Source organism: Narcine bancroftii, chromosome 2, assembly GCF_036971445.1.
Source record: "Narcine bancroftii isolate sNarBan1 chromosome 2, sNarBan1.hap1, whole genome shotgun sequence".
Classification (NCBI taxonomy): domain Eukaryota; kingdom Metazoa; phylum Chordata; class Chondrichthyes; order Torpediniformes; family Narcinidae; genus Narcine; species Narcine bancroftii.
The window spans coordinates 70,733,300-70,745,857 of record NC_091470.1 but is presented as its reverse complement, the minus strand read 5'-3'; the positions used below and the strand labels follow the sequence as shown (position 1 = coordinate 70,745,857).

The 12,558-nt window shown below is 48.4% G+C and overlaps 1 protein-coding gene across 3 annotated transcripts in view; it reads right to left on the bottom strand.

Moving 5' to 3' along the window:
• Nucleotides 1-6,630, bottom strand: part of trim9 (tripartite motif containing 9) — a 55,563-nt gene extending 48,933 nt beyond the window's left edge. For 2 of the 3 annotated variants that reach the window (XM_069917066.1, XM_069917067.1), the window contains exon 1: nucleotides 5,640-6,629. In XM_069917066.1, the coding sequence (XP_069773167.1) occupies nucleotides 5,640-6,539 (900 nt within the window). In that variant the 5' untranslated portion in view covers nucleotides 6,540-6,629. Of the gene's footprint in view, nucleotides 1-5,639 lie in introns of all 3 variants that reach the window. The other variant, XM_069917064.1, reaches the window with a different exon arrangement.
• Nucleotides 6,631-12,558: the final 5,928 nt, after the last annotated feature.

Here is a 12,558-nt window from a genome sequence, read left to right as displayed (position 1 = left end):
TGGACAAATGCTGTTAACGGCCAAGTGGGATGAAGGTGGAGGTAGAGTATTAACACTCCTGCGCCTATTCCAGCACTGCTGCAAGATACTGTAGCACCTGGTTATGATGCCAGGTGTATCTGTCTTGAATGAGGCTAGTCTTGCAGCCCACCAAAATGTTTTTAGTGTTGCTGAAGTCAGGCAGAGGGTGTAGGTGGGGTCCTCTCCATATCACTGGCAGGGATTCATGGCAGATGGCAAGACATCGTATGCAGCCCTGATGATGAAGCTCGCTCTGAATGTCTCCACTGCTCTTTCCAAGAGATCTTCCTTTTCTCCACTCCCTCCTATCTTGTCCATTGCCTTTGCCTTGCCTGAGTGATGGCCTTTGCATACCTTGCCGCCTCCTCCTGCGGACACATTTCCTCCATCACAAGCCTGCAAATCTGAGATGGTCCAGCCTTGTTCCAGGCTGGTCTACTGGCTCCAAGACCAATCCTCCCCTGCTGCACTTGCCCCTTGATGTCCCTCTGCTTGAGTGCTGACTTTGCTTGCTTAGTTGCTTCTGATGGAATCCACTTCCTACCAGTATCCAGAATGACAGCAGCTTGAGCTACAAATGGATCACCCCACCCACCTCTTAATATCATCTCTGGTGCTGTTATACTCCTCTGAAAGACTGGAAATGGGTAGCTATAAGACTCCTTTTCTGTAGAGCCCTATGTTGCTGAGGTATCTGGGAAGACCAAGCTACTTCCTTACATACAAACTGATCAGTCACTCCAGCTTTTCCACGCTCGAGATTGGAACTTCATACAGGGTTAGTGGCCACATGAGTGTGGAAAGAGCCCAAAATGAATACCTTGCCAGGTAGTGTGATTCTGTCAATATTCTCAAGGCTACTGATGGCAGGCTTCCTGAGCTGATGTACCTGCTCTGTATCTTTGAGGGATATGTTATACCATCGACCTAGGCTTTTCACTGATTTCTCAAAGACTGTAGGAATGTAGAAGCATTGATCTACCAGCTTCCCCTTAATGATGGAGATGTTTCTGGGCTTGCTCAACTTGATTTTCATCCAAACCTACTCAATGTTCTCCTGAAGCTTCCTCAACAGGTGTACAGTACAGCCTTAGTTGTGGTCAGTGTTGTGAGATTGTCTAAGTATGATCTGATAGGCAGCATTCTCAAGCCAGATCTTATACACTGCCCTCCAACCACCAATTGAGATGCTCTGATAACCTCCATAGCTATGGTGAAGGTTAGCAGGGAGATAGTACATGATTCCCACCTCCAGATGTTGTCACACACCTTCACATCCTGGAAGGAGGCTTGTGAGGGCCACTGGCACTCTAAACAAGTCAAACGCAGTCCAGGAGTTTAAGAGAGATTGAGCCAAAGGCATGGGCGAGGTCTTGGAACACCACATCAAGATCTGTTCCTTCATTTTTGGTGACATGGATCTGATGTCAGATAGTGCAAACATGTTTCAGACAGCCAGAAGGCCAAGAGCCCTGTTTTCTGGATTGAAGTATCAATCAGATATCTTGACAGCCTGTACACTAAAGAAGATTTTGCCCTCAATGTTCAGGAGACTGATCTGGTGGAATTGGCTGATTTCTGATTAACCCTTTTCCTTTGGGAATCAGGATCCCTTTGGCTCTCCAGCAGGATGTTGGTTCCTCCTGGTATGCCATACCACCTTTATGTGCCTCCAGAGGAACCGCAGGACACTTGGTGCATTTTTTGTAGAGCCTGTATGGCATTTCATTGGGACCTTGGGCTGATGGAGCCCTTACTCTATGCACAATTTTATCCATCTCGCTCCATTTCGGTGGGCTGATATCGTGGGTGTTCCGGTGGATGAACTGGTGGCATGTCAGGTGAGATGGTGAACTCTTCATGGTGTTGGTGGTCTGTGTGGAACTTTTCCAGGTGTTTTTCCAGTTCTGCCCTTGATGCTGAGGCTTCTACTCTTCTCCCGTATAAAGAGACCCTTCACAAACTTGAAGGGATCTTTATAGAAACTGGTACTTGTCTGCTCCTCCTTCCCAACCAGGTTTTCAGCTCTCCTCAGTTCCACAAGCCTGCTCCCACTATCTGCTTGCAACAGATTTATGCCTTCCTTCTCCTCCAATGTTTCTTCAGCAGCCTCCTCTCTCTGACCAGATGATCCATTTCCTTCTGCCTCCTGGACTTGGTGAGGATCATCAGAGTCATCTTCTTCCTCTTTTGCACTCCAAAATGATCCACCCCATATATTAATTCCCCCATTCTTTCCAACTTCAAGGCGTTGCCTTCTCACAGGATTTTAGCCACTTGATCAACTGCTTTCACACCTTCTTTTCCATTGTCGGTCAAAATGGGCTGGGTTCAGGTTGTTCTCATGTGCCTTGCTCTTCCTCTGCTGGGACAGGGGTATTAATGTCATGCAGACTTTGGGTTTTGTCCTGCAGCTGAACATCAGTTAATTGACTCAACCTGCTTCTCAAAAAGGTCACTGTGGCCCCTTCTTCAGACATCCTTTCCTACCCTGATGTACTTTCAGGCCTCTAGTGGAAGTAACATTTGCCCAGCCATATATGCAACTCTGGAGATTGAGTCCTGCTGTTGTAGCCTCAGGTATGCTGATCATCCAAGTCGTTGTCGGTTCCATTCCTGTGTCAGTTACCAGGTTACCTGCCAATGAGTCATCTTGCTGACTCAGGGGGTATTTCTTCTTACATGTTTTTGCAGCCACAGTGGGATCTGTTCCCTCCTGCCAGCTATCTTTCCATGCTGTCTCAAAGTCTTTCTCTAGTTGTCAGCTGCTCTTTCACAGAAAGGATACATGTTAATATCCCATTTTGCACTCCTGAGACTTGCTGCCTCAACTTAGCAGGGTAACCAAGTGAGTGGTGACCACTTCTGCGTAATAAAGTGGGAACGCTCAAGCTGGTGTGTAAGGTGGTAAAATGTTGAGGAGAAAGAACAATGTTTTGACACATAGCCAGGTATTTTTTTTTAAATCAAGGGATTTGTGAGCAGGATAACAAGTAACCGAGAACACCAATTTGCCTTTGCACCACTTGTATACTGAGTCTGACCATGATTGCCCCTTGTTCAATTTTCAAAACAAAGGCTCCCTCTTTAGAACCACAACTCATCACACCAGCAACAACTTTCCAGCAGATTATTTAACAGTCCCCAAATGTGTAGAACAACACAAAGTTGTGTTTAAATATAAATATGTATATGTTCATTTTGTATAAACAAGGTAGGTATGCAGTTTTCATTGACCTCCAGTCAATGTGCTGTGCTCGTGACATTGCTGGAATTTAGTCTTTAATGCTAAACTAATTTCTTTTCATGCCATTCAGGAAAACAGATTTAAAAAGTTAATGCATTATGTTCAAGCTCATCAGTATATTAAGCAAATGGCTGCACTGGCCTGCTTTAGAGACTGACTGAAATGATTTCTTAAGGTGCAAGTAAAATATCAATCTTTGCAATAATACCTTTTACATATTCACAATGACAATCTTCCAAAATAATATGAACATAATGGTGTAAATGCAGTTTAATTAATTAGCCTCAATTATATAAAGGACAGAAAATAACATCAGCAAATGGAATCCCAAGCTGTAACAAAGCATTACAATCAATTTAATATTGAATACAAAGCAAAAGTGAAACAAAAATGCTTAATATGGAAACCAAAATATAACTTTTCTGATATTGGAAATATTAATCAAAGCCTGTTTTTATGAATCTCACTATACAAAATGAAATGAATAGCAATAGGGACTAATGGAATGAAACCAACAGCCATTAAATACCAAGAATGGGGAAAAAAATGAGATTCTTCTCATTAGCTTACAGCTGATGGCTGTGAACAATATAGGTCATAGGCTGCAGTGGGGGTTGGGAAAGCAGATTCACATTGGCTTTGCTGTGCTCCAAACATATGTTGATAACAGCAACTAGAAAAGAGGCCATCTGCCAAGTTGCATGAAAGAATCAGAGGACTCAGTTTAAAAAAAAGTCTTACCGCAAATCAATGGAATATTTTGCTGATCAAGTTTATTGAACACTAATAAGAGATTTTATACAGCACCTCAACTCCAGGAATTATAAAGTTGTTTGTGATTGGCTCATAAAAGCAATGATGCTCAATAAATTTCCCTCTAAATTATAAATGATAAAATTATAGATGTAGGTTGTTGGTAATCTCGATGAACATCCTATGTCTGTAAAGTGTCACCAAAAGGGCAAAAATCCCAGCAAATTTCTTCCATCCGATTGCTAAATTAATCGTTAGGTAAAAGAAACACTCAAACGTGGGTTTTCACAACCCTAATGAATGCAATGGATAAAGTGCCCATGTTCTGCTTTGAAAGAGTGCTGCAGGAATTTTTAAATCTACCTGATGGAGCAATGGGCCCTTTGTTAAATATTACAACTGCACCAGAGCGTCAGGCTAGATGCTCTGGCACGCATTTCTCCAACAATGGACTTGAATCCAAATTCTTCCAGTACCAGTCAGTGCCAGGGAATGACATTCTTTTAAACAGCAAGTTTCTCTCACTCAACATTTTTGTTAATCAGGTCAAGCTACACCTTTACAATTATTTTCCATCAATGTCATTAAAATTACTATTAAAACAAAACATTACAGGAAATGAGTGATTGCAATCGAGTGAGTGCAGATCGGAGTGCACAAGCACAGATTTGGTTTTTTTTTAGCCACGAGGAAATATTGCTGATACTGTTTCGGGAACAGAGGAGACCAAGGCAGACTTAATAAACCTATAAAATTACCGGGAACCTAGATGGAGTAAATCGAATGGATTAATTTCGTCAATAACATACCTAACCTTCAGCGGACGGATCAAGATGTATGGGCATCGATACAAAGTTACTGAAATATTGTTTCGAGGGGAGCTGATGTTTCATTTTTTTTACATCGGAGTTTGTTGGGCTTTGGAATGCAAAGCGAATAATGGTGAACGCAGAGGTGCTCGTCGCGTTTATAAAGGGGTTCTGAAAAGCTGAGATGCAGGATCATGGGCTGATACCCATCGGCTGGGTAGTGGGTTTTCCACTGGTCCAATGACCTCCATCTGTGGTACAAACTTGCTGCTACTGTACGATTCTACGAAAAGCTCAAGCAAATTTGGCGCGCCTTTATTTTTTTCCGATGTTCCCTGCAATCGAGATGGACTGAAGATTTCTGCAGCAGAGAGCGACTGGGGGCCTTGCATCAACCCTTAAGCATTCTCTTGAAAAAGCAGAAGACCCAAAACGGCCGAATTTGTAACCAGATTAATTCCGAAGGAACAAATGACAAGCTGTTTGAAATTGATACAGGTAAAAACAAGGTAGCTCCCAGACACAAATTGGCCAACATCTGCAGACCTTTGCAAGCGGGTTTAAATAAGAATCATTTGGAAGCAGTAGAATATTTAAATAAAACAGGCATCACAAGAACAGAATGCACTCTTCTTGCTTGCAGAAAGGCACCACAGGAATAATTGGGGGAAAACTATCCAGTAAATGAGAAGTGAGCAGATCTCAATGATGTGCGACAGGAGCAGAGGGAATGGAGGCATCTTTGTCAATTCTGACTATCCAACAGGTAAGAGCTAACCCGATTTCTCCCGTCCCGTCCTGATGCTCACCTTATGAAGTTTCCACATGGCCCCGAGCGCCTTCACCTCATGGCTGTCATGCTTGCCTTCCTCCAGGCACTGGTAACAGACGGGTGCCTTGCAGTTGACACAATACATGCTGTGGTTCTCCAGCTCGTGGTCGGTGCAGGTGGAGATCTTGCGCGGGCTCAGCCTCCTGCAGATCCTGCCCTGGGCCGGCGGCACCAGGCGGTGTTTGACCAGCGGGCCCCGGGGAGGATGGCATCGCAGGCGGCAGGCCTCGCAGTAGAAGACGTCGCACTGCTCGCACATGACGGTGGCTTCTTTAGGCGCCTTCTCGCACAGCTGGCACTTGAGAGCCACAGCTCTTCCCTGCTGGTAGCGGTCAATGATGCCTTCGAGGACGCGGTTCTTGGGGAACCCGCGGAGCCCTCGCTCGTCCAGGATCAGGCTGCGGTGGCACTGCGGGCAGGTGATGCACGAATTGCGGGGAGGCACCGCCGGCGACGGCGGGAAGACCCTCACACCGTTCGGGGACCTTTGACAAGGGGTGGTCGGCGCGCTGGCGAAGCCGGCGTAAGAGCCATAGCCGCTGTCGGCTTCGCTGTACAGACTCATCTTGTCCAGGTCCAGGTAGTCATAGTCGGAGCCCGAGGCGCGGCTCTGGGGGGACTCGGCTTCGGGCGTCTGCACCAGAATGTTGCGAGCGCAAGCCAGGCACAGGTTGTGTGAGCAGGGCAAAATGATGGGCTCTCGGAAAAACGCTCCGCACACGGGGCACTTCAGCTCTTCCTCCATCTCCTCCATCGGGGGTAACTGCAGACCCGGCGGCAGAGCGCGCCGCTCCCTGAATTCAGCAATTTTGGAAGCTTTGGTTCCTGCGCACAAGGAATCGTGAGCGCAGCTCCCGCCACTGCAGTCGCCTCGCATTAAACCCCTCGCCCACTGTTCCGCCCACCGCCACTCACTGCCATTTTGATTGGTCCAGGCAAAATTCCAAGCCGCTCGCTGATTGGTCAACTCGGACTGTCCATCGTAACGGGACCGCAATCGATCGACAAGAAGATTGGGAGAAGAATGCATCACATCAATATCCTACGGTTCAAGGAGCGAAAGATAGCAAAATGCAAAAGTTTCAACTGGAACCATTGCATTCTGGTTGTTTGAAAACATCACGAGTGGTTTAGCTTAATGTTGATAAGTAATTTACGTGGAGCATCATTACATAAACGTGCCAGCACCAATATTGCACGGTGCACAATTTCCTGATTTACCCCAGATAGAATTTTTAGCGGTTGAATTCCAAAACAAATTGAAGTCTATGCAATGAGACATTGAATAATAGTAAAAATGGTTCTCTTGATTGCAAAGAAATTATTTTTGCAGTTACTGGTTTGTGATTACCACTGTAGCCTCATTGCTAGAACTGCTTTAAAGCTACATTGTCAACTTTAAAACTCAAGCCTTCACTTGTCAGCTTTTCAACTGAAAAATCGTTCAGTTTTGTCATTTTAAATTGTCAAGCAGATCATTGAGAAGATGCGTTTAGAGACAGAACAGCGTTTCAAACCAAGATGTCTCACGTCAAACACTCAACGGCGCAGGTCCTTTCTTTAGCGTTTGCCTTCTTCCCAACTAAAATTACATGGATTCTAGAAAACAGATTTGTTATTGGAAAACTAACTTCAAAGTACCATCGATTTTAGCAATCTCATCATCAATCGATTGTTTCTGGTTGTCTTGTTTCCACCAAGCCCAATGTTACCGCATGTGATATGCGGGGTGGGGGGGAAGGCTTTTGATGTGAAAATATTGACCTTTAGTATTTTCTGTCCCTCGGTCTGCAAATTGACGGGGTTTGAAAAAAATACGCAAGAACAGAATGCAACGTGATTTTTGGAGATCTTGTTACAAGATGCTCTGCTCTCTTGTATCGCAGATTGTGTGGGATTAATTTTTGTGACTTGGCTATTTTCAGATCGTTTTATTCCCGTGATTGGAGTCCTCTTATATTCCAAGAATGTGACAGAGAAAATGCCAACATGGCTCGGTTTTGCATGAGGAAATGAGAAGAAGAAGGTTTATTCTCATGCCCAGTTTTGAGATAGCGAGGCCGCCGGAGAGGATGAGCGTTGGGCTCTCTCGGTGTGTTCCTGCAACGCGTATTGTTTAAAGCTTCCAGATGTAAAGTCCCCAGCAGCCGAATGTTGATAGCTCCGACTATCACAGCGACAGCTCTGACGTGGATGGAATTCCCAGTTTAAACGACATGCATTTGTTGAATAATAAAATCATCTTTTGGTTCATCTGCAGCAGCCATTTTCAACCTTTCTCAAAATTCATCGGTCCTGTTCCTTGAAAACAGTCAATTATCGGTTTCTTCCAGGCTTCCCTCCTACAGACGACATTAAAAAAACATTAAAATATTTATGCTACGTGAGGTGAAGAGAAAACAAGGTTGAAATGTGCTGTGACACCCCCCCACCCCCCCAACCCGGGGGTCGTTGAATCCCGTTGAGAATGCCTGATGCACATTCATTATTTCTCTATCTATCCATGTAACTGGTGTTGTAACCACTTGCTGAAAACTTTTAAAAATTTGGTTTAATGTTAATGCCCTCGTTTGTTTTCCAGCACCTACTTTGCACGCCAGAACTGTGGACGACTCCACTATTTCGAAAATAAAGTGTCAAACCTCAAATAATTCCTGAATTGACTCTCTCGATGCAAGGCACCCAATCTATTCCTCTTGTCTTCACCCATTCAATATTATCCGGCTAAATCAATATATAAAAAATAATCAGCGTCAACTTTCTTGCGCCTTCCTCATGAATCCACTCTATGTGTTTGCTCAGCCAAGCGAGCAGTCAGAAGAGCCTCGTGCATTTAATGTATGTGGTGTTGACAACGCGGCGGCATGACAAGGAAGAGGAGGCCATGGCCAGGTCCTGGAGAGACCTTGGAGTTGATGGTAGCAGCCAGGGGATCTAATTGAACCGTTAAAGAGGTGAAGAATTTCACTTATATTAGGCTGGAGAAGCCAAATCGCAATCTTCTTTGGGCAAAGAATTTGAGAGGAAACTTGTGGAGTTCAAGAGTAAATGAAAGGGATCCCATGACTGGATGGTATCAGGGCAATGATTGAAAAGTGGTAGAGATAAGATAGTGTGGAGATATGAATAACAATTTTGTGATATAGAGTGTTTATAATCGGGAACATGGAACCTGCAATGAGGAAGTTTGAAAGAATGAATCAGGGGTAACAAGAGGGTGCAGTGGCAGCGACACTGCTACTGAAAGAACACACAACCAGACGGGTTGAGCTTAGTGACCAGAAAAACTGGTTTATTGCTGGCCCGGACGGACCTGGCTGAGAACCGCACTGGGGGGCGCCGATGTCACTCGGGCATCACATGGTCCCCCAGCGCGGGCTTCTGAGCCCGGTGCTGAGAAGAAGGGAAAACCCTGATGGCACCATTTTGGGCCGGTTCACCTGCCTAGTGGCATGCCGCCACACAGCCCCCCCCCCCCCCACCCCAGAACCGGCGCCAATCTCCTTTTTAGCTGGGCGGCCTCGCTTCTTGGGCTGGGCCACGATCACTGGTTCGGTGGGGTCGAGGTGAGCTGGCTTCAGCCTGTCCACAGTAAACAGCTCCCACCTGCCGCCGATGTCCAGCATGAATGTAGGCCCCGAATGCTGGACAACCTGTACGGCCCCTTGTAAGGTCTCTGCAGAGGTTCCACGGGCAGGCCCTGCCAAATAAAAATGTACTCTGTGGAGTGCAGCTCGCTGGGGATGTAAGATGGCCGTGTGCTGTGTCTGAGCGGAGGTGGGGGTGCCAAGGAGTCCAAGTGGGCCCGGAGGTGGGGAAGTAGCTTGTGCGGCGACTGCTGGGGTTGGGAGGCACGTTGATGAACTCACCTGACTCTTTAACGGGCAGTGCCAGTGGTGCGCCGTAGACCAGCTCAGCTGATGATGCCTGCAGATCCTCCTTGGGAGTGGAGCGGATGCCCAGGAGCACCCAAGGCAGTTCGTCCACCCAGTCGGGACTGGTGAGTCAGGCCATAAGTGCCGACTTAAAGTGGCGGTGCAGACGCTCGACCAGCCCATTGGCCTGCGGGTAATAGACCGTGGTGCAGTGTAGCTCTATACCCTACCTGTTGGCGAGCTGTGCCCAGAGCGCAGAGGTGAACTGGGCACCCCGATCGCTGGTGAGGTGATTCGGAATACCGAACCGGGCATCCCAACTGTGCAATAGCGCTCGGGAGCAGGAGTCCGTGGAGGCATCTGGCATCGGGATCGCTTCGGGCCAACAAATGGTGCGGTCTACCACTGTGAAGAGGTAACGGTTGCCCCGTGAAACTGGTAAGGGACCGACTATGTCCACGTTAATATGGCTGAACTGTTTTTGGATGTGCTCGAACTCTTGCATGGGTGCCCTGGTGTGCCTGTGCACCTTGGACATTGGCAATGGGTGCATGTTCTGGCCCAGCCTGTGATCTGCTTCCGCAGCCCATGCCAGATGAACCACTCTGCCACCATATGGACCGTAGACCTAATGGACAGGTGTGAAAGGTCATGGGTGTGATGGAAGACTTGCCTGTGCCACCGCTGGGGAACCACTGGCTGTGGTTTGCCCATGGAGACATCACACATGACGGTGCCTTCGCCGCTAGGAGTCGGGAGGTCTCAGAACCACAGGCCTGTCATGGCAGCCCTAAAAGCTTGTGTCTCCTCATTGGACTTCTGATCCCGGGCAATCTGGTCAAAGTCGAGGCCGAGTGTCAGCATGCAGATGGCCAGTTGTGAGAGTGCTTTGGCGACCACGTTGTCCTTCCTTGCATTGTGCCGAATGTTGGTGGTAAACTCTGACACGAAGGAGAGGTTACGCTGCTGGCGGGCTGATCAGGGATCCTTTGCCATCATGAGTGCCCAAGTGAGGGGTTTATGGTCAGTGAAGATGGTAAAAGTCCTCCCCTCCAAGAAATAGCGGAAATGTCGCATCGCCAGGTATATGCCCAGTAACTCACGGTTGAAGGCATTATACTTGCACTCTGGTGGGTGGAGAAGCCGGCTGAAGAATGCCAGTGGCTTCCATTGTCCATTCACCTGCTGCTCCAGGATGGCGCTGATGGCTGTGGCAGAGGCATTGATGGAGAGCGCCATACGCAGGTCGGTGTGCGGGTGGGTGAGCATGGTAGCCTTTGCGAGGGCATCCTTGGTGGCCTCAAATGCACTGCAGGCCTCTGGGGTCCAGGTGAGCATTTTGTGCTTGGCTGTGATGAGGGTGAATAGCGGCTGCATGATGCGCATGGCTCCTGGGATGAATTGGTTATAGAAGTTGACCATACCCGCAAACTTCTGCAGCCCCTTGAGGTTGTCCAAGCATGGGAACTCCTTGAAAGTGGCGACCTTCATAGCGGTGGGTGCGGCTCCTTCGGGCCATGATGGTATGGCCCAGGAACTGCATGGACTCTTTCATGAACTGGCACTTGGCTGAGTTGATGGTGAGACCGAAGTCGGCCAGCTGGGAGAAGAAGGTGCGCAGGTGGGCCTTGTGTTGTGCCCAATCCCTGCTGGCAACGAGGATGTCGTCCAAGTAAATGAAGATAAAATCCAGGTCCCTGCCACTGAGTCCATGAGGAGCTGGAAGGTCTGAGCGGCGTTCTTTAGCCCAAAAGGCATGTGAAGGAAATTTGAACAAGCCGAATGGATTGATGATGGCTGTCTTGGGTATATCCTCAGGGTGCACCGAGATTTGGTGATACCCGCGCACCAGGTCAATCTTGGAGAAAACCCTCGCACTATGCAGGTTGGCCAAAAAGTCCTGGATGTGAGGGATGGGGTAATGGTCAGGAACTGTCGCCTTGTTGAGCCGTCGTTAGACTCCGCAGGGGCGTCAGCCGCCTGAATCTTTCGGGACCAGGTGGAGTGGTGAGGCCCACGGCTGTCGGAAAGCTGAATGATCCCCAGCTCCAGTAGATGCAAAAACTCTTCCTTCGCCACCTGGAGCTTGTCAGGCGGGAGCCAGCATGCCTTGGCATGAACTGGTGGACCCTAGGTGGGATGTGGTGGAACACCCCGTGGCGCGGTGAGGCAGCAGAGAACTGTGGCCTGAGGAGGGCCGGGAACTCGTACAGGAGTCGCTGGCCATCTGCGGCTGCTCTGTGTGGGAGGAGTCGAGGCAAATGGCCTGGAAAGTCCGGGCGTCTACTACCAGGCACCTACCTTGAATATTCACCAGGAGGCCATGGGCGAGGAGGAAGTCAGCACCCAGGATGGCGGTTGGAAGGGACGAGATGGTGAACCTCCACGAGAACTTTTCTCCAGCCAATCTGGAAGTGGACTGTCTTGTTCTCATTCGTCCAGATCTCTATTGCATTGGCCGTACAGAGGGGAGGTCCTCGAGGTCGGTTCTAAGACTCGATGGCTGTGGCCGGGATAACACTGATTTGGGCCCCAGTGTCGACGAGGAAGCGCCGGCCGCTGACTGAGTCCCGCATGTAGAGGAGGCTGTGTTCTTGGCCAGCCTCTGCAGCCTTTAACACCAGCCAGCCTGCTCATTTCCCTGGAATGAGCAGGGCTGATGACACTTCCGAGCCTTGGCTCCCCAGCACTGGTGGTAGAAGCAGAGGCCCGGAGTGGATGCTGTGCCCCTGGTTATGCTCTTGGTGGCCGGGTGTTCTACTGCAGCGCTAGGGGGCAGGCTTGGCATGGTCATGCCCACACCTCGTGACCTGCTGGATCACCAAGCCCTTCGGGAATCACTCGAGCCATAGCACTTGGGCCTTCTGAGCAACCTTCCTCGGGTCGGTAAAGCTCTCTTGGGCCAGTAATGGCTGGATGTCGTCGGGCAGATGGTCGAGGAAAATTCGCTCAAAGAGTGGGCAGTTGGTGTGATCACCCTTGACTACGAACATCTCGTCCATCAGCTCCACCAGGGACCTG